Raw genomic sequence first — 21,636 nt, 5'->3', positions numbered from 1 at the left:
GTAGGTGAAATCTGAATGAAGACGATAATGATGATATTCGACGAGGAATTAATTAAACTAATCTCCCACCATGTTACTTTTCGGTTTACAATTAGCCAAAATCAATATTGACATGAAATTCGAAATATTAATATTCAGTATCTAAATTTCTGTGAAACGTGAAAGTTGTTTTGATTTTCTTACTATAACGCAAATTTTATTTCATATTAAACAATATTTTTAAACCAAACGGACTTTAATATTATTAACAAAAGGTATTTCACTTTAATTGAATTTAACTGACTAATAATAACTTTAAGTAATTAAAATTAATTAATTTATTATTAATCAATAAAATTAAATCATTAAAGCTCTAATATAAACAATTAATATTAATTAATAGTTAATATAAAGCTCAATGCTTATTAGTATTCATAATGAATGAATAAATTTTTTATCAGTAATTAATTGAAATTGACTATTTTTAAATATGTCTTTCGTTAAAAATAGAATCATAACAAAATTGAGAATATTTGTTTCAATAGTAATTTTGAAGAAACTTATTTTAACAGTCACAATAATTTCGAAATATTACATTTTTATTCTAATTTTTAAAATGTTACTTATTACTTTTTCTTTAAATTTAGAAAATGGCACCAACGAAGCAAGAAAAACGAAAAGGAAATTCAGCAAAAACGAGTTCAAAATGCTGTTCTTCAAATGTACGAACTTTATTAAATATTTTATGAATTAGTAAAAAAGTTATTATTATTATTATTGTAAATATTCAAATATTAGTAAATAATTACAATTGACTTCTAATTGAATTTAAAAAATTTATTTATTTAATAGAGAATTTGATGAATTTTGATGAAATTAAATTGAAAATTTCACAAATTGTTTCGTAATTTAATTTGAAACAAAAAATTTCAGAAAACTGCTCCAAAGAAACAACAAAAAAGAAAAGGAACTACTAAAAGTCGAACTAGCAAATGCTGTCCTTCGTCATCATCATCAGAATCTGATTCTTCGATGTACACTTCCTGTTCGAGTTGCTATTCCGATTCATCATCATGTTCTTGTTCTGACTCATCATGTTCCTGCTTCTCAGACAGTTCAAGTTATTCTAGTGATGATTGCGCTCCATGTGCGGCTAAACGAAAAACACCAGCCAAAAAGAAAATTGCTCCGAAAACAAAGAAAACAACTAAAACTGCTAAGAAGAAAGAGCCAACACGTCGTACATGTTAGTATAAAGTTATTAATAACATAATAACTCGAAGTCATTATTTGAAATTTATTGCCCCTAAAGTTGTTTTTAATCAATTAACAAAAATATTATTTCAATTAAAAGAGAAGTTAGAAGAATAATAATCTAAATATTTAAATTTTTTTTAGATTCATTTTCATCGGATAGTTCTGACTGCTATGGAGGAACTTGCAGTCGTGTTCCATCGAAAATAGTTTGCAATCGCGGTCGCAAATCTAAGGCGTAATCCAAGCTCCAAAGAATCAGTTCCTTCTTTTGCAAATCAGAAAGTCAAAACTCTTTTTTATCAATATTCTGTACTTTTTGTTTTTTTGTACAATTTATAGAGTCACAGGCTGGTCCTGGAAATTTTGTATTTTTTAACATACGTTTGTTCGCAATGGGCAGAATTTTATAATTGTTTAATTGAAGTAAATTGTGTATATCTGTTACAAATCATTTGTTGACAAACATGTAACGATATTTATTGTATGTCTCGTTTTGCGTTTTGTAAATATTTATCATTATTTTAATACCAACAGTATTTTATTCTGAAATGGAGAAAGAATTATTTAAAACTGTAATAATAAAAATATAACAATGCTACTAGTAAAATATTATAATTAATTTAAACATAGATTGTAAATAAATATATGAAATAAAAAATACTCTTTTTCTTACCTAAGTTGCTTTGAAGACTTTAACGACGTATCAAAACTTTAATTCCTCTATATTCTGCAATTAATTGTTTGTTTCTTATTTGTTTTTCATAATTAATCCCATTTGTTTCTGTAAACGCTGTAAAATAAAAAATTTGTATTAAAAATTTATAACTTAGAAAAAAATTTTTTCATTAGTTAGACAAAAAAAATAAAAATGACATATTGTCACTAGATTTGCAATAACTTTGATCAACTTTGATATTTAAACATTTTTGAAAACAATAAAAACAAAAACAATTAATTAGGTTATGTTGTTTTGGAAATAAAATTATCGAATAATTCACTTCTAAAATTTTAAAACAGAATAACAGAAATTACGAAGAGGTAGTTCAAATGGGTAACTATAAATTCCGAGTAGAGGCGCTGAAAGCTTTTTCATTAATTTAGAGAGAAGAATAATGTAGTTCAGAAAATTTTTTATCAGGATGGCAGAATTATAAAAGAGGTATTTCAAAGCAACAAAGACCAGAGTGAGACAACTTTACAATTATACGAAAAATTTTCAAGAGTCAAAGCGTCATCTGTTCGAAGTGTCAAGCACTTGAAGTTCCATTTGCTCGAATGATCAAGCAGTCAAAGGCGTCATATTCAAATTATATTTTACTTCTTATTATCACAACTCTCACAATTATAATAAATTAAAAGATTAAAGTATTTTACTCTATAGTAAAATCTCCACATGCAGTCTAATGTAAAAAAAATTCTGAATAGTCTTCAAAAAGTTTCGAAATTTAGTAAATAAAAGTCACATTTTTAATGACTAATGACACAGTCTTTATAAGTATACACAGTGTCGTTTCTATGGCAACAGAAAACAGTAGCTTGCACAAAATGAAATTCCCGTTTATGTAAAAAAAATGATTAGAAAAATCACTTGTCAATTATTAATTTTCACTTTTTTATCACTAACATTATTAAAGAGCAGTTTAACAATCAACAATGAAATAATTGAATATTTTCAAATTGATGACTGTCAACAAAATGAATATTTTGATACTTCTTCACTCTCGTGCATGGAATGCGATATAGACAAACATTTAGTTCCCTCAAAAGACCGTAAGTTTAATTATTGTTAAGTAAATTATTAAATAAACTGTTTTTTTAAATATTCCATTTAATAAATTTAATTTTTCTAATTATTATACTAATTATATTATATTTTAATATTTTTATTTTGGCAATTAGGTTTCAAATGCGAGTGTGACAATAGTAGTAAATTAATTGGATTTGAAAATTATTTACCAATATGCAAACCATGCAAATTTGGAACAATTCTCACGAGCGATGGAAAGGATTGTATTCCTTGTAGAAAAGAAAACAAAACTTTAAATTGTTCATGTCCTTCAAACAAAATAAAAGGTATGACAAATTTTTTAAATAATTTATAGATTTACAAATAAACAATCAACAAATAATAAATAAATACAATCGGAAACTGATTGATTGGAAAATTATTTTCTTAATTAAATAAATTTCTTTGAATTACAGTCGAAAGAAAATTAACTGGCGAATTGCTGGAGACTGTTGAGTGTCTTCCATGTTATCCGAAAGCGTATCCATCAAATGATGGACAAGTCTGTCTACCATGTAATGATATTAAATTCAATAGACTCACAAATTGTGATTGTCCCAACGAATCTTTTATTCGATTAAAGAATTACTGTTTTCCAAAAAATTATTCCTACTGGTTTGAACTCCATAATACTTATTTCGTCAATTTTCAAAATCAAACTTTTGAAAGTTACTATCTCAAAAAGAATCTACAATTAGCCAACTACTTGTGCAAGGTAAGAGGAAAAAAAGTATTTCCATAAATTTACTTTAAAGTAAGAAATGCAATAGTTTGAGAAATTGATTTTTTTAATTTTAGGATGAAAACAAAACGGCATGTGAACATTTATCAAATATGTGTGCATTGACTTTGTTCTCCAATGAAGCAGCCTGTAATTTTATAAGACTGAAAGATTCTTCTTTATTTTACAAAGAAGACTCTATTTCTGTTATAAATGGAAAGAATATTTCGCAAAAATATAATCTCGACAAACATTCCAATGTAAGAATTTTCTGCTTTAAATAATTAATTAATTTTATTACTCATGATACTTTCTTTTTATTTAAAATATTTTTTTCTTTTAATTTTCATATTTTAAATTTCGTTATTAGTAATTATTTTATTATTAATAGTGTTGCATAAAAAAAGAAAAAGAAATAAAAAAAAATGTCTTTTTTCGTAAAAGAAAAAAGTATTTCAATGCAACACTATTTAATAAGTAAATAAAAAGTTAACTGACTATAAAATTTTTTAATAAACTTTATTTTTATGATACTAAAGAAATGTAATTGGCAATTTTTCATTTAGGTGTTAATTTCTAACTTCAATTTATTAATATTTAATGTTCTTTATATTTAGAAAAGTACTATTGACCTTAAGGTCATAAAATATTCTTTAGAAGGTGAATTCGAATCTATAGACGTGCCATATATTTTTAACGAATTATTATATGTAAGGTTCGGAGTGAATATTCATAAACGACTAAAAATAGTGACAAGGGAATTAATAGAAAGGAAAATAGAATTTTTTAGTCCTTATCTGGCCTACAATAATGAGAATAAAGTCAATTTACATCCTCTTCCGATTTCAATACAACAAATAAATGAGGTAATGAAGCAAAACTATAATTTCTGTAATTAAAATTTTTAATTAATTATATTCACTATAATTAATAAAAAAAATGTTCTTATAGAATAAAGAAATTTCTCAATGGAAGCTGGTGAGAAAATTTTTCCTCGTTGATTCAGTGACAGGAAGGAAAGCAATGAAAAAATCTTTTAACGACAGTTTAGAAAGTGATTTGGAATTATCCGGTGTTCGTTATTTGAAATCAATCGAAATTTTGTAAGTAAAATATTTTTTTTACAGAAAAACAAAATAGAAGTAAAAATAAAATTTGTATCAATTTTTTTAGGATAAAAGTTCAATCGCTGGAAGATCATGGAAAAATATTTCCACCCTTGTTCACAATACAATATGCCGAATTAACTAGACAGCAGATTTTAAATGACGAAGAAATTACGGTGGATGTAAAAGTAAATTTTGTCACATCAGAGCAAGACATTACAAAAATAATTGGGGTAAACAAATTTATTTTTAAATTTAAAAAAATTTATTCTTAAATTAAAAATAATGTTTAATAATTCTGAACAATTATTAACAATTATCCATTTGTTAAAAATTAATGATCTTTTTTCTTTTGGATAAACTACAGATAACTGTTGGAATTTTCGCAATTTTCGCCGTAATTCTGTCAGCATTAAAAACTTGGACTTATCGTCGAAGAAATTATTCAAGTGAATTTAATATATCATTGATTCTGTGGTTTTTAATATACTTCCTCATATTTATTGCAAATATTCTTCTCTTTGTGTCAATAAGTACTTGTATATGTACATTTATTTTCTATAAAGGACAAACGATTTTACATATTCCACTGCCTGATAAAGCGGCAGAGACAACGATTCACATTTGTACAATAATTGCCTTTTGCCTCAAGGTAAGATTAATTCTATTAAAAATAAACCCTAAAGAGATTTTAAAAATTTATTACATAAATTTAATATTTTATTTACTTTTATTAAAATTTAATATTTAAACATTCCTATTTAATTATATTAAGTTTAATTATTTAATTAAATTTCCTATATTTAAATAATTTAATTTTTTCGTTTTTCAAGACTATCGAACTGATTAGTGTTCTTTTTCGTCAATGGAGTGTGAATTTATTTTTCATCGATTGGGAGCAGCCGAGAACAATAACGAGCTCAGTGGAATATTCTTCACCGAGGACTTCTCTCAAGAAATTATTCAGCGATAAATTAAATGGAAAAAATGGTGATGTTCCAAAAAGAAAGAGAAGAAGAATGACAAAAACAAAAATTCAAACGGAAATTGATAAGTCCCCGGTTAGAAATGACGAGGCAGAGAATGAGAGAATGAGTCCGAAAAAGTTGCCAGTTAGCGTTTGGAGAAGTTTTTTCATTGTTAATGAATTTTACAAAATTCAAACTAACCGGAGAGTTAGCATAATGTTTCAAATAGTTTCCACTCTTTTCTTTCTAGAGGTAAAACAAAATAAAAATTAATTTATGATTAAAAATAAATATTAATTGCTGTTAATATTTTATTTCAGGTAATTGGTCTGAAGAATTGGTCAATAGGAATTCCGGAATTGAGTATTAGCAATGAGAAGAGAACAAATGAATTGGAAAAAAATTACACATTACGTTACGGAATTGGAGCATTGGTTTATTTGATTCTCTACCTTTTTCAATGGCTCATGTCAATTTCATTCTACGAGACATACGTCCGAAAGAGAATTCAACGCTTTGTCGATTTATGTTCAATTTCAAATATAAGTTTATTTATATTATATTTTAAATATCACGGATTTTATATTCACGGAAGGTCGGTTCATGGTTTCGCCGATACGGATTTAGAAACTCTCGTCAACGATTTAAAGAAGGAGGAAAAAAATTTATGTCCCCATAGGGGACTTGTTCCTGGAACAATTGAACAAACATTTATCATTTCCGTTACATCTTCATTTCGAAAAATGTTGGAAGCTTCCTATGGTTCCGAAGGAATGGTAATACAATTTTCTAAACAGAAACAATTTTTTTTATCCTGAGAAATTTGAAAAATTAAAATTCTCTTTCAGTCAGAAAAGCGTTTTCTTCGAAAGCAGTATACGCGTTTTTTGAATTGGGAGAAATCAATTTTGGCTCATGAAAAAGTTATCAAATTTTTGTCAAAATTTATTGATCATTGCTTCAAGGATCTGGACTATGTGGTGAAGGATAAACTCTTTATAGAAAATTTATGTGACACGGAATTCGTATCCTCGAGGGATAAATCTGTTTTTTATCGAGGTGAAAATATAAATGTAAAATTAGGGAATTATTTAAAACTAATATATTTTTTTTTCTTTACAGATAATAGTAATTCTTTCGAATGTATCACTTTCTATGGCAGCGAATGGATACTTGGAACATTTGAAATTGCACTCTTTGTCGTCTCCCAAGCTCTTTTCCAAAACTACGTTATTGCTCTATTAATTACATTTTTAATCTCACATTTTCTTATGATAATCAACAAATGGAATGTTAAGCGGAATCTAACAAAAAACACACTGATAAGTAAAAGATTCCTCGTGTAAATGTATAAAGCATAGGGAGTTTTACTTTCAGCAATTTTAGAGTAAATTTCAAAGCTTTCGCTTAAATTCTAAAAATGATTTAATTTATCCTTATTTCATAAATTTATGTCATTTGTCTTTATTTTTAAATATGATTTTTCAATTAATTATTACATAAGTAATAGAAAAACTTTGTGATCTGTTTTTAAGACTTCAGTAAGGGGAAGATTTTCTAAATGAAAATATAATGTATATATTTTTACCATATTTTAATATTCAATAAAATGATGTTTTCCATTTTCAACTACTTCCATTGTTGTTAATATCCAACTAACTTCTCGATTCATAAATTAATAAACAAATTTTAATGGTGTCCATGGCCACCGTAATCAATGCCCAAAGCTTTCTCGGCAGCAATTGTTATGAGAAAAGCTGGAACTCCCACTTTCCAACCACGAAAACAACAAGTTAAAATCCTTTGCAACTTGGTTCCAAAACCTGGATGATATCGCCAAACTTGGTTCCTTGCCCATGGATCCTTTAATCCTAATTTTCCTAGATCTTTTTGTAATTTTACTAATTCTGGAACAGTCTCCCATTTGTATTTGGTATAACAGGGAATTTCTGGCACTGGATGATGTCCATGTCCACCCATGTTCTACGAAATTTAATAAAACTACAGTTTTCTTACAGTCAATAAAAGAAATTATTACTTATTAATTATTTCAAACCCTACTTAAGACTATTTCGTTCTTAAAATTATAAATATAAGTTGAAGAACGAAAATAGTGTTCAAACTGAGTACATTTTAATCAATTAAAAAATCCTTTTAAATCAAATCAAATTCTTTTTAAATATCTAAGAAGAATTATGACAAGTACATATTTTCAGAAAAAAAATATTTAACAATTAAGATTCGAGAAACATGAACAATTGACAAAAAAATTGAATAAAAAAAAAAGAAACTAAATTATTCATATTTTTATTGAACAAATATAATTGTTTCCACTTTTGGTTTTTGATGTTATATTTTATTAATTAATAAGATTAATAATTAAAATTTTGTACTCCAAAAATTACGTAACATAACCTAAAAGATGACAAAACCTATTGAATTTCCTATTTCAGACACAAAATTGGTTAATTATTCAAATTATCATTTACTGTAAAATACAAAACCTATATTTCACTTAAAGAAACTAAGTTATTAAATCTACTCACCAATAAATAATAATTTTGAAATAAATAATTTTTTCGACTGTCAACAAATAAATTCTCTTTGAGAAGAAAAAACACGAACTGTGAATTAGCCTTAAGATTAACGACTGACGATAAAACAGCATTCGTCTCTGATTGGCTGATGAATTTCCATCAGCGCGTGGGTTGAGACTTGAGACTCATTTTGGAGACCTGTGAATGCATATGTATATTTGTAATCCACTGCTTTACATAGAAAAGCTTCAAAACAATTCAATTTTGGGAAAATTTTGACTGAAATGATAGAGGAACACGACGAACAAGACACAATATGCGACTCAGTAGTAAGTAATATAAAAAACAAAAAAAAGTGTCTAAAAATATTATCTAATTCAAAAGTAAGAGACGTTTAACTCCAATGTTATACATTTCTAACCTCACTTTCAGAATTCACTAATAGAAGGATGTAAATTACCGGTTAAAATGCCTGGTACTGAGGATTGGCGTAAGTATTTTATCATTTAAAACATTAAAGTTAAGAAGATTCAAAGTACATTCTGTTTTTTTATTTTATTTTTCCCATTAATATTCAAAAAGTTTGCGAGTGAAAATAATTGTCACTGACAAGTGTACTGTGTACATATAACTTTCGATTCTATTTTCACTGGTTCCTTTGAAAATTAATGTGAAATGTTGTTAAACAATAATTCAATGAATTAATAGTTAATTTTTCTTTTAATTTCTCGTGAATTTATTATATAAAACTAAAAAATTGACACAATTGACATTTGTTCATTTTGAGGTTATGTTTGGAACGTGGTTTAATTGTTTGACATTTCGCTGTTGTTTTTTCTAATTCTGTTAATTTTTTAAATAAAAATTAGTAGTGAATGTCTATATTTGTTGTAGCGCAAGCGGAAATCATCAGTATCAAGGATCTCAGAGGACTTAAATGCTATTATGTACATTATGTAGACTGTAAGTGTGGAATTTATGCTAAAAATCAATTTTTCGCTCGATTTTTCTTTTCGTTTAAATTTTAGAAGTGTAGTAATTCTAAGTTTTAATTTTTTACCTTATTTCTTGCAGTTAATAAAAGATTAGACGAATGGGTAACGGAAGACTGTTTAGACACTCGGAAAGTTCAATATCCCAACCGGGATGTTACGGCTCCGGGTACGGGTGCTGCTACGCCAAAAAAACAAACTCAAAGCAGACCGCCAAGTCCAATTATTATAAATAGTGAACCAGTGAATGGTTCGGCTGTTCTTCAAGCCGCGTTACAAAAGAAAATAGCAAGTAGAAAAAGAAAAGCGAATTTTTTAGAAAATGAAGACTCGCAAGAAGCTCCATTACCTCCTCTTCCTTCGGGTGAAGCCAGTAAGTTTATTCTTTTTAGAATGATAAATAGTTTTCTAATTTTTAAAAAATTGACCACGAACTTTATTTAATAGGGCCGAGGCCGACTGGATCATTAGTTGCCCACCATCACGACGATGTGGTGACGCGAATGAAAAATGTAGAATTAATAGAACTCGGCCGTCATAGAATAAGACCATGGTACTTCAGTCCATATCCACAGGAAATGGTGAATCTTCCTTGTATATATATTTGTGAATTTTGTTTGAAATATCGAAAAAGTAGAAAATGCTTAGAGAGGCATTTAATGAAGTGCAATCTACGACATCCGCCAGGCAACGAAATTTACAGGAAGGGTTCGATATCATTTTTTGAAATTGACGGAAGAAAAAACAAAAGTTACGCTCAGAATCTCTGTCTATTAGCTAAGTTATTCTTAGATCACAAAACACTTTATTATGATACGGATCCATTTCTATTTTATGTGATGACTGAATATGATTCCCGTGGATTTCACATAGTCGGTTATTTTTCCAAAGAAAAAGAATCAACGGAAGACTATAATGTTGCTTGTATTTTAACACTGCCTCCGTATCAAAGGAAAGGTTACGGAAAATTATTAATAGAATTCTCCTATGAATTATCGAAATTCGAAGGAAAATCAGGTTCACCAGAGAAACCACTTTCTGATTTGGGTTTGCTTTCCTATCGAAGTTATTGGGCGCACACAATATTGGACATTTTAATGAATGTCAAGCCATTAGTTGAAAATGAAAAACCACAAATTACTATTAATGAAATTAGTGAGCTCACGTCAATAAAAAAGGAGGATGTTATTTCGACTTTGCAGAATTTAAGTTTAATTAATTACTACAAGGGACAATACATCGTTACTTTAAACAGGTGAGAAAATTATTCTTTTTTAGTAAATTTCACCCTTAAACTGACATGACGTTCTGAAAATGTTTCTCCTAAATTTTCAAGAAAAATAGATATGAATTTCCGGGCGTCATGTACCATTATTTACTTTTGAGTTTTATAGCATTTACGTCTAGGATTTTGTCCACTTCTAAACTGTGAGTTTAACTTATGTAACAATTGCGATAATTAACGATATTCTGATTTTTTATCCTTTATATAGAACTCAATTTGATCGTGGTAGAAAACTAACAAAATAGTAATAAAGCTATTTTTCTTTTTTTATTTGCAAAGATTTTACGGTGTGGTACCTTTCTACTCAAATTAATTCCACAAACAGGGTTGCCACAGGTCAGGGAATTCAGGGAAAGTAAAATTTGTCAGGGATTTTTATTAAAGTACTGGAAAAAATTAAATTTGCAGGATTTATAAATAGTTTTAATTAATTTTTTAATGTATATTTAATTAATTATTTAAAATCATGAATTTATAGAAGAATTTTATTTAAAAACAATTTAAAAAATTGAATTTTAGAGAAGTTACGAATGTTTGCAAAAATTTTAAATAATTCTCGTAAAAATTTCAATTATCTTTAAAAATAATAAAATTTTTCTCCAAAATTAAATTATTTTCATAAAGAATAAAAATTTCACAGGAATTTAACTATTTACACATTTTTTATAAATTTCTTCACAATAATTCAATTATTTTCATAAATAATAAATTTTTTTTATATTTTCTAAATTTTATTACATTGTTTTTAAATTATTGAATTTTTTTTTAAATTTTATTAAAATCGTAGATTTTGAAAATATTTGAAATACAGCGAAGAATATCATTATTTGTGAAATGTAATTGAATTCTTGCTAAAAATGTTTGCAAATAATTACATTTTTTGAGGAATTTATTTTAAATTGTATTAAAAATAATTTGAATCCTAAAAAAATTTTTATTATTTATAATAATTGAATAGATGTGAAAAATTTTATTATTTATAAAAATAATTGGATTCTTGCGAAGGATTTTATTAAAACTTTTGTAATTATGTTAATTTTTTTGAAAAATTTTATGGAAATTTAAATTATTATAAAACAAGAAGATATTAAACACTCCGAGTCGAAGACTCGGAGTGATTGATATCTTCGTGTTTTATAATAATATTCTTAAAAGTTATTGAATTTCAAAAGGTTTAAATTTGAATTTTTTAAAATCTTAATTCCTATAGAAAAATAATAATGATTAAATATTTATTTAAAAAAGTAATTATCGATGTTTTTTAATAATTTTACAATTAAAGAACATTTTTTTGAGTATCTAATCATTTTGAATCAGAATATTCTTTAGGGTCAGGGAAAAAGTCAAAATTTTGTCTGGAAATCAGGGAAAAGTTAGGGAAATACAAAATAAAATTATTGTAGCAACCCTGATAAAATAAAAATAATATGAGAGAAACTGGTGAATTTGAATTATATTTTTTTATTTCACAAAAAAAATTAGAATCAAATCAAAATAATGATTAATATATCCAAATCTTGTGATTTGGAATAAAGGAATAAACATTTTTCAATTTTTAATTTTGTTTATTGAAATATTGAAAATTCATTAAATGTGACTGTCCACGAGAAAGCACTTTATGTTGCTTTTTCAAATGCAAAAGTCAGAAGTTAAAAATATCAATTACTTTCGACAATATATCGTTTTAAAGATGGGTATGTCAAGCGTAGTTAACTTCAATCGTAGTACTTCAATCGCTCGCCCTGTGAAATTCACGTTTGGGAGCTAAGCCGTGTTTTCTCGTGGACAGTCACAAATTAAATATTAAATATTAAAAAAATAATTCCCGATTGAATGTTAAATTTTTCTTTTACAATTTTACTAAATGGACAATGTGTGTGGTTGCAGAGAAACAATTGAGCAGCACACAATAGCAATGGATAAGAGGCAGATAAAAATAGACCCAAAATGTTTACATTGGACGCCCAAGGATTGGAGCATCAGAGCAAAATGGTGAAGATTTTATACTAATTATGACAATAACGTGATGCTAATCCTACCATAAACGATTATTTACAGGAATCCGGGAAGTGACCATGTACGTTTATCAAATGTACAAAATTGTACATAATATTTCGACCTGAAGTCTTGTGTTTTAATAAGGCTCTCTGGATCAACGCGCGAAGCTACAAAAAAAAACATTATACGAATCATGTTTAATTGAGTCTTGGGTGAAAAGTGAAACCTCGAGGCATTTTTCTTTTTTTTGGTTATTATTATTTTTCTTTTTTTTTAATTGCAAATCTGCCCATTTTTGAAGCCAATGTTTTTTTTTAATACCGTGACTTAGATTTTTCTTTAAGCAAAATTAACTCATTACCTGTAAGAAAATGTCTGATGATAATGATGATGCTCATGTCGTCGATTTGTACAGGAATCCAGCGATTATGTAGAATTGTAAATAAATGTGTTTTTATAATTTTCGTCTTTTTATGCAAAATATCACAAGGAAATTATATAATTTTTTGAATTTTATTTGTAGAAATAGTAAAATTTTCGTAATTGAATTAGATTATTTTTTAGTATTGTTTGTAAATGTTTTAAGAATATTTTAACTTGATTAATTATCATTCAATAATTAGTGCAAAAATATTTCTTAAATAGCAAAATATTTAATATATGAATATTATTAATTAATAAATAAATATTAACATTAATAAAGACTAAATTCAAAAAAATTAAAAATTATATATTATTTTAGAATCAGAAATTAGAGAAGATTTATTAGAAATGATATTAGAATATTTATATTTTAAACTGTTTTTTTTACTAAAAAGCATCAAAGAAAAATCAAATTTCTATCACTTTTTCATTTATTGAAAATAAGTGAAAACAAAATTCAATTTAAATACTTGGGAAGAAAATAAAAATAAAAGGAAAAAATTAACTTTGAGCTATTCTGTGATAAAGAATAACAAAATGCAAGGAAAAAACTTGTTATCTATTGAAAGAAAGTTTCAGTTTATTGAGTCATTGTCGAATTCATTAACTATAACTATTTCAATTTTAATTGTATAACCATTTCTATTTTTTAATTTTTTTTCCATTCTGGTTTCTGTACAATTTTTATTTTCGACTGATTTCTGTAAAAATATCAGCATTGCTGTTAGGAAGAGAATCATCGAACTGCTGCAAACGAATGAAATATTTTCTTGCTTAAGTACGGCATTTTTTTCATATATATGTATATTATATGCGTGCATTTTCTCTATAATACACGCATCTAAATATACATTTATAATATATATATTTAATTTTCAACAGTAATCACAGTAGCTTCATGTACAATAAATTTCTGTCATATAGTTTTTTACATGTTGCCATTTTTTTCTTTATTTTTTTTTTTGTTTATTTGTATTCGTTACCACGCGAATCCGACAAAGACGAGTGCCAGAATCTCAACAGAATTTTTAAAAAAAATTTTTTATTAAATAATTAATAAAATGACACAATTTTTTAATCAGAAATTAAATTACTTTAAACCGTTTTCTAGAGCTTTCTTTTTAAATATTTTTTCACAAATAAAAAAAATATTAATAGAGATGAAAAAACTTTTAATTATCTACTTTTTTGATTTTCAATTATATAAAAATATTCTGTAACAAAGAATTTTTTTGGTAAATAGGGTTCATTTATTTATAATAAATTATATTTTTTAAAATATAAAAATTAAGATAAAAGATAAATTCACAATTATTAGATTAAATAAAGCGGTTAAAGAAATAAATTTCTGATCATTTAAAAATACTTGTGCCATGAAGTATAACAAATTTGTAAAATATTTTTCAACATACGGTCATAAATAATTGGGACTAATATTAGTAACTATCATACAGAATACAGTATAATTTTGATTTCTATCTACTGATTGAATTTTTACTAATAAATTATTATGAGCTTCATTTTTTTATGATTCTAAATGACTAAGACGATATAATCGATGACAATTTATAGTTTATAATTATATAATATATATGCTTATATTTTTTTTCAATATAGGAACAAATGATTTTTTTTCTCTCTTTTTTTTCAATGATCGTCGCAGCAGCAGAAACAACAATTTTTTTTTAATAACAGTATAATGAGAGATTATGATTGATATACAATATTGAAGAAAAAAATTTTCTTTTGAACATGTTTAACAATTAATGAACGAGAGGAACTTGCGTAAAAATTTATATTTGTCTCTTATTTTTATTTGATATTCAAGAACAGAAAATGAACTCTATGTGCAAGATGATAAGATAATAATTTCAAAAAAGATCCTATATAAAAACAAGTTTTTGGTGTATTTTTTTTTGGTTTGTTTCTCATTTAAATATATGACTTTTTTTAATGATATAAACGTAAAACTACGTGGAGTTTTTAACACCCGTCGCAAAGCTCTATTATCACGTGGTTTCAAAATATATTTTAACTTTATTTCGTTCCTCTGTCGTCGTGTGTGTATTTTTCTAATATATTTTTTATCATTTTTCAATATATTTCTTTTTTTTACGGTCAGCTTATTAGCATATATAGTACATGTACGGTTGAACAGTAGGCGGCAATGGCTGTACTTTTAAAGTTGACCGTATTAAAATAAATAATTTAAATTAAAAAGCAATTTTTCAAAACTTCAATTTCAAATTTTTATTTGAATTTATTCATTAAATTTATTTACTATTTTAAATTTTTCAGTAAATACTAATTGGATATTACAAGTTATAAAATACTGAATAAAATTTTACCTTTGCTTTTATTTAAAAATTATTTCAAACAAAAAGTGTTTTGTTTTTCTTTAATTAAGTACAATTTTTAAATAAACTTTTATAAACATTTCAAATTTGAAATATTTATTTCCTACACTATTTATATAATTTATTTATTTACAAAAAAAACTTTAAATTTAATATTAATCATCATCTTTTGAATAATTAAAAAATTAGTGATTTAATAAGGATCAACTTTTATTCAACCTTTTGCCTGAACAATAAGACACTTAACAGTTTTATTTGGCGATCTCCCAGTTTTTTCTTTAGGTGAATCGATAATCACTTATTTCTACATATTTATTTATATATATAATATATATATATATATTTATTTATATATACGTCATGTCTCGCATTGCTATTTTAAACAAATTAACGTAAATTACACATTAGGATATTGCGAAGACATTATGCTGGAAAATATTCTTATATATATTTACAAAAGAAGCTAACAATTTTTTATTTTTTTTCCTTTTAGAATGTTCGTAAATATATCTTTTTTCTTTATTTTATATTTTAAATTATAAAAAATTTACACAATAAATTACAAAATTAATTTTACAATTTTTTTTTTTTGGTTACTTGAAAAATTGTAAAAATGAAATTGACAATTTTTTTTGAAAGTTCAAAAAAATTGTAAAAATGAACTTGACAATATTCTTTTATTCTGAAAGTTCAAAAAATTGTAAAAAAATGAACATTTCTTTTTTTTCTGGAAGTTTAAAATTTGTAAATAAATTTTATGGAAAACTGTAGAAATTTGTGAGAAGACTTTTCTTTTCAAAGTAATATATAAAAAGCTTTTTAAAAATTGAAAAAATGTTCATGGAAATAATTAATCAATATATTGATACGTTTAACACACAGATCGTGTCAAAAATATTTTTCTTCGCTTTGGATTTTTATATTTATCTACCTACAAACCATATTTTATGGTTTTTGTTTTTCATTTTAAATATATTTTAAACAAGATACATCATTTGAAGATTTATTTACGTTTAAAAAACACTAAGCATTTTTTTGGTTTTTGTTCCCTTTCGTGACTGTTAAATTTATTCTTTTATTTATATTTTATATATATATATATTTTTTTAGTAAATAAAAAATAGAAAATAATTTTTTTTTTTTGAAATGGGATTTATTTTTCACATTCTGGATATGTTTATTTGTCACTTAAGAGGAAAAACCAATTTTTTTATCAGTTTTTTTTGTTAAAATGACGCGATTCAGTTTGCAGATTGAAAAAACTGCAGAGTTTGTTTTTGCTATTATCATTTTTTTTATATTTTATATTTTTAATATTTCTTTAGAATCTCTGACTTAGAATATTGAAGATACAAAATCTACAATAGAAAAACAGAACAGACTCCAAATATTTGTATTATCTCACATTCAACATCAACGCTTTCGTCATACAGCATTATTATTTAATTTTTTATTATTATTTGTTTTTAATTATATATAGCAATATGTATGTCTTTTTTTTAGTACATTATTAACGTTATTTATTTGCAATATATTGTTAATAATTTATGTTGATTAGTTAATACTTCATTGTATTATCATTAATGTTTTCTTTATCATACAGATTGTCATTTTTGGCCTCTATTTTCTTTAAAACTGGTTTTGAAAATTAATTTGACATTTTTAATGTCAATTATTGTTAGAAATTATTAAATTAGAAACTATTGATTTCATAAACTGAAAGAATAATTTTTAAATGCAAAATTCTGTTCTTTTACATTCGTTGAGGTATACAAATTTTTGGTAAAATTGCAAAACAAAAAAAAGTATGGAGGACCAATTTTCTTTTTTTTTTATCTCGATATACTTATTTTTTACAGTTTTTACCTATTTGTAAAAAAGCGCTGATTTTATTGCGCATATCGGCAAAAATTTTGATAATTTTCTTAAATTTGTATCTAAACTACGCAAAAAATTGTGCATTTTTTTTTCTTTTTGCATTTTGATATCGCAATTTATTTTTCTTTTAATGAATGCACGTGGTGCATTCTTTTAAGTTATTAAACTTTATGGCAATTTAATGCAACCACATATTTTTTTTTATCAGACTTTGCTCAATTTTACACACACCAAAAGATATTTTTCCTTTTTTTCTTTTGTTAAAAAAATTCCTCTCTTTTTAATTATATTTTATTCAAGATTTAAGAAAAAATTCTTTCGTATTTTGGTAGATATAACATTCTCATTTTATCACTTTTCTTGTTTATGAAAATTTTGAGCACTTTTGGTTCTCATAAACTTGTTTTTTTTTATCTTTTTTATATTTGTAATTTCTACAAATTATACAAAAATTATTAATTTTTAAATTAATAGAGAATAATAGCACCATTATTTGTTTCTTAAAATGGAAATTAAAATACAAAGTTTGAAAAGAATCTATTTCTTTTTAAATTATATTAAATATCTATTAAGATATGTAAATAAGAGAAAAATGTGTATAAAATTTTGTGGAAATTACAAAATTCATTCTAGAGACCAAAGTATTTGATTCATAATTGTTCTTTAACTTTTCCCAAATTTTGATATTCATAAACCACAATCGTAACTTTCCTGATTTTGTATCCTGTTTTGATAGGCCTCCAAGTATCGATCAACATTTCGATAAATTCCTGTATTTGCCTGATACATCAGTGTTTCCAGAATTCTTTCGTTTTTTATTGCCTTCGAAGGCAACACAATCTGTGAATGACAAAAACAAGTTAAATACTTCAAATTACATTGAAAGAAAAAAGATATAAAAAAATGTCTCACTCGAATAAGTTCCTGTGGCGTTATCCTGTACAATTTTAGATCTCTGCTTAATCTCTCCATAATGCAATCGAATTCCAATTTAGCGTCAATTTTATATGACTTTGTTTTAATTCGATGTTCCGCCCAGCTGAGCATTGCCTCGAATTTTTTAATTTCCACAACTTCAAGTCCACGACACATAATCATTTGTACCATTGACTCGCTCAATGTCAGAAAATCGGCATTTTGAAAAAGTTGATATGCCCTCGTTTCAACAAATGCAAGAATCATATTCACCAATTCCGAAGCCGATGTATATCGCCAATAATAATTTTCCAACGCACACAACATCACGCAAACAATTTCAATTCGTAAAAATTGTTTTGCATGATGAAAGCACGCCTGCAATAATTCTGGTAGATCATAATGCTCGGCGGCACAAATTAATCCAGGAATATTGCTACATGTTAAGGGACAAGAGCCAGTGTGTAGATAATCGAGGAGAATTCGAAATGTCTCTGGATCAAACTCAATTATATCGAACTGAAATTAAAAAAAACATTACAATTAATTTGAATTCAAATTTTTCAAAAATCTTTTGAGAAAAAATAAATTAAATTGTTTTTTTAATAATAATTTTTGATTAGAGATTTAAATTTTTATTTTAATAATAAAAGGAATATTTACTTCAGTTTGTGCCAATTTGGCTCGATCAACTTTTTGAGCATCGGCGCAGACACTCAATCTTGGAACTGCTAACGATTGAGCCGCCTTTTCCTTTTCCTTAAGTTCTTTATCTTCTGCAATTAAAAAAGAATTCATTTTCTCCATGTTAAATAATTATTATTTATGATTAAAAAATAAAAATTCTGTATTTGGATTTTTTTCAAAATTACATTTTTTTTTTAATTTTTGCTGAAACAAAAATATCAAATTAAAATTCTAAAATTTCCATTTCAACGTTAGTTTTTTTGAAAAAACGTCCGTAAAGTCCGTATTTTGAAGTACTTTTACTGGTTCGAGCCCTGCGTTTATGAATTTATTTTTTCACATTTAATTATAAATAGTATCTTACTGCTGCAATCCTGCGAACTGGCCCATCGTTTACGGTCTTCACTTTGCAGTGGATTCCCATGTTTCTTGATACTTCGTCCCCAGCCGGCAGTAATTGTTCCTAATCGTGAAAATGCCCTCTTCACCATAGGCGATGACGGTACACTTTTGGGCCTAAACATTTCAGAACCAGTATCTCACAGAAACCGCACAGCGGCACCTTGGGAATCGGAGGAACACCAGAAAGAGAGAGAAAGAGAGACAGACAGAGAGAAAGAGGGAAAAGAGAATTTTCACTTCAAAAAAGGAGACTGGATCTGGATATGGAACCAAAACTATTATTTTTCACCGGATTTTTGGACGAAAAAAAATTATTCCAATAGATATTGAAATGAAATTTAATCTGCAAATACAACAATAAAAGCTCTCTTTCAAAATTCCTGTATACGTTATTGTAGAAAAATAATAAAAAATAAAATTCATGCCGTACGAAAAAGCATATCATATCTTTACAATTACAAAGTGTATATAAAATAATTAAAAGTTAAGTAAACTTTCGAATTTACTTAAATTTACTTATTTTATAATTAATCTTCTTTTTTTTCTAGTTAAGTAGAGTTAAGTAAGCTCAAATACAAGTTTTAGTTAAACTTATAAGCAATTTCATCGATTAAATTTTCAAGCGAGTATATATATATAAGAGCAACTCTCATCTGACTTTGAAACAAAATTTTGCAGCTCATTATATATAATAGAAAAGTAGTTTACATGCCAATTAAAACTACACAAGTTTTGACAAGTTTACAGAGTTGACACTCAAATTAATATTAAAAAAGAGTATACACAATTTTCAGAAGTAAATTGAAAACACAAATAGTAAAAAAAGAATTCGTAAATACTGTAAAAAAATATTAGAAAAAATTTACGAAAGTTTAAAATTTTGTTATTTGTAAAGAATTATCCCGTTTTATAATTAGAAGTTTTTAAATCATTTCAAAAATCAATTTTAATCATTTTTCCTAATTTTTGCATCTTGGAATATTATTAGAGAAGGAAAATAAACTATTTACTATTCAAAACATACAATTTTTCTATAAAAGAAATTAAATTAAATCAAAACTAATTGAAAAAAACTTTTTTTTGATAAAAGAAAATAGGAACAAAATTTGTTAAGAAAAAAGAAAAGAACTAGAGAAAATATTCATGCTTGTGCTGTGAGGATAGGAAACAAGGATGTGCCTTGAAAAAAACGACATTACATTCATTAAGATACCAATACTCAGTATTACAATATTAAGATATTTTTTGTAATAATAGTAAAAAAAATATTAATCATTCGATATTAACAATTATTACTTCTACTGCTCGAGTTGAAATACAATTTTCCTTTACTACTGCTAATCAGAAAAGAAAGAGAAATAATAGAAAACAAAATATACTCTTTCATTTAGACTAGAAAATATAAAAACTTCGCTTACCTTGGACTTTCCATGTCTGGCACTTGAAGGAAATTCGAACTCTTTGGCTTTTGCGGACTGAGTAAAGTTGGTGCTGGCCTCGCTAATAATTCCGCGACTGGAACTTGTGGACTTCCGAAACCGGCTTGGATTCCGTATAACATTTCTTGGAAAACTCTGCAAATAGAAATTAAATTAAATTTATTAATTTATTTTGAGAAATTTAATTTATGAATAATGAAATAACTTCTAAAAAAATTAAAACTTTAGTTAAATTTTTTTTAGAAGTTTGAAAAGAACAAATTTTGTAATACAATTCTCGACAAACCTGCTTCTAACTCCTAAAATTGCGCGAACTCCAATAAATCGAACTTTCTGCTTCTGATGTCCAGGAACCAAAAACGAAACATCAAATAGACTCGCATTCAACGTAACATTCTCCGCACTATTCAAAAATACTTTCGTAAAATCTTTCGCTAGTTGATCATAATCTTCAAATTGGTCTCGAACAGAGTCCAATAAAGGCGAAGACGGTCTCATATGACCAATCGGTCTCCAGGATCCACGTCTATTAATTAAAGAAGAAACAAATTTAGAAACTTAAAAAAAGCATAAAATTATCAAATTACATTTTTTGAAGTATTTCGAAATACATTTTTCAAAATATTGCAAAATAGATATTTCAAAATATTAGTCAAAATATTTTATATTGACAAAAATTGTTTGTTTATATTTTCTATTAGTTTTAAAAATACCTATAAGGTTTTGGAATCTGTCCCGTTTCTGCGTGATTAGCTAAATTCGCCACAATATCCTCGAGCATTTGACTTCTCGTTCTCTCCTGCATTCTCGCAAATTTTGGTGCTGAATAACTTGCCCTCTCACCATTCACGATTTTCGTAAGGATCCATTCTCGAAACATTGGACCTTGCAATTTAAAAAATAATA

General features: G+C 25.9%; 5 protein-coding genes across 8 annotated transcripts in view; 3 read left to right on the top strand and 2 right to left on the bottom strand.

The window, feature by feature from the left end:
- The first annotated feature begins 94 nt into the window (after window positions 1-94).
- Window positions 95-1,908, top strand: LOC122508226. Its single transcript, XM_043621447.1, has 4 exons — window positions 95-254; window positions 627-701; window positions 913-1,225; window positions 1,378-1,908. Exons 2-4 carry the CDS (start codon window positions 630-632, stop codon window positions 1,473-1,475), a joined length of 483 nt encoding a protein of 160 aa, XP_043477382.1. The 5' UTR covers window positions 95-254; window positions 627-629; the 3' UTR covers window positions 1,476-1,908.
- LOC122508229 (NADH dehydrogenase [ubiquinone] 1 beta subcomplex subunit 3) lies at window positions 1,647-8,501 on the bottom strand. Of its 2 annotated transcripts, XR_006302205.1 has the most exons (3): window positions 8,364-8,501; window positions 7,406-7,800; window positions 1,647-2,026 (listed from the first exon to the last, which is right to left on the bottom strand). XR_006302205.1 is itself a non-coding variant. In XM_043621450.1 (2 exons), the coding sequence occupies exon 2, from the start codon at window positions 7,795-7,797 to the stop codon at window positions 7,507-7,509; it is 291 nt and encodes a 96-aa protein (XP_043477385.1). In that variant the 5' UTR covers window positions 7,798-7,800; window positions 8,364-8,501; the 3' UTR covers window positions 7,395-7,506. The 2 variants fall into 2 exon arrangements, 1 of the variants encoding a protein (XP_043477385.1); XM_043621450.1 differs by lacking the exon at window positions 1,647-2,026 and having other exon boundaries at window positions 7,395-7,800.
- On the top strand, window positions 2,740-7,253 carry LOC122508216 (meckelin). The gene is made up of 12 exons (XM_043621434.1): window positions 2,740-3,006; window positions 3,136-3,309; window positions 3,439-3,737; window positions 3,821-4,003; window positions 4,361-4,609; window positions 4,695-4,846; window positions 4,917-5,082; window positions 5,217-5,501; window positions 5,683-6,069; window positions 6,138-6,593; window positions 6,666-6,876; window positions 6,940-7,253. Exons 1-12 carry the CDS (start codon window positions 2,808-2,810, stop codon window positions 7,161-7,163), a joined length of 2,985 nt encoding a protein of 994 aa, XP_043477369.1. The 5' UTR covers window positions 2,740-2,807; the 3' UTR covers window positions 7,164-7,253.
- Window positions 8,502-8,543: 42 nt separating the features above from the next.
- On the top strand, window positions 8,544-13,089 carry LOC122508220 (histone acetyltransferase Tip60). The gene is made up of 7 exons (XM_043621441.1): window positions 8,544-8,683; window positions 8,787-8,844; window positions 9,249-9,317; window positions 9,429-9,719; window positions 9,794-10,601; window positions 12,519-12,623; window positions 12,690-13,089. The coding sequence occupies exons 1-7, from the start codon at window positions 8,639-8,641 to the stop codon at window positions 12,739-12,741; spliced, it is 1,428 nt and encodes a 475-aa protein (XP_043477376.1). The 5' UTR covers window positions 8,544-8,638; the 3' UTR covers window positions 12,742-13,089.
- A 4,727-nt stretch (window positions 13,090-17,816) lies between these two features.
- Window positions 17,817-21,636, bottom strand: part of LOC122508241 — a 143,723-nt gene continuing 139,903 nt past the window's right edge. For 2 of the 3 annotated variants that reach the window (XM_043621480.1, XM_043621482.1), the window contains 7 exons: window positions 21,444-21,615; window positions 21,017-21,256; window positions 20,710-20,865; window positions 19,254-19,405; window positions 18,866-18,978; window positions 18,200-18,721; window positions 17,817-18,127 (listed from right to left, as the gene is read on the bottom strand). In XM_043621480.1, coding sequence (XP_043477415.1) covers window positions 17,975-18,127; window positions 18,200-18,721; window positions 18,866-18,978; window positions 19,254-19,405; window positions 20,710-20,865; window positions 21,017-21,256; window positions 21,444-21,615 — 1,508 coding nt within the window. In that variant the 3' untranslated portion in view covers window positions 17,817-17,974. The remainder of the gene's footprint in view (window positions 18,128-18,199; window positions 18,722-18,865; window positions 18,979-19,253; window positions 19,406-20,709; window positions 20,866-21,016; window positions 21,257-21,443; window positions 21,616-21,636) is intronic. The other variant, XM_043621481.1, reaches the window with a different exon arrangement.

This window comes from Leptopilina heterotoma, unplaced genomic scaffold (assembly GCF_015476425.1).
Source record: "Leptopilina heterotoma isolate Lh14 unplaced genomic scaffold, ASM1547642v1 Lhet_53, whole genome shotgun sequence".
NCBI classification, from domain to species: Eukaryota; Metazoa; Arthropoda; class Insecta; order Hymenoptera; family Figitidae; genus Leptopilina; species Leptopilina heterotoma.
Note: the sequence above shows the minus strand (reverse complement) of the source record. Positions and strands in the feature narration are given on the sequence as shown.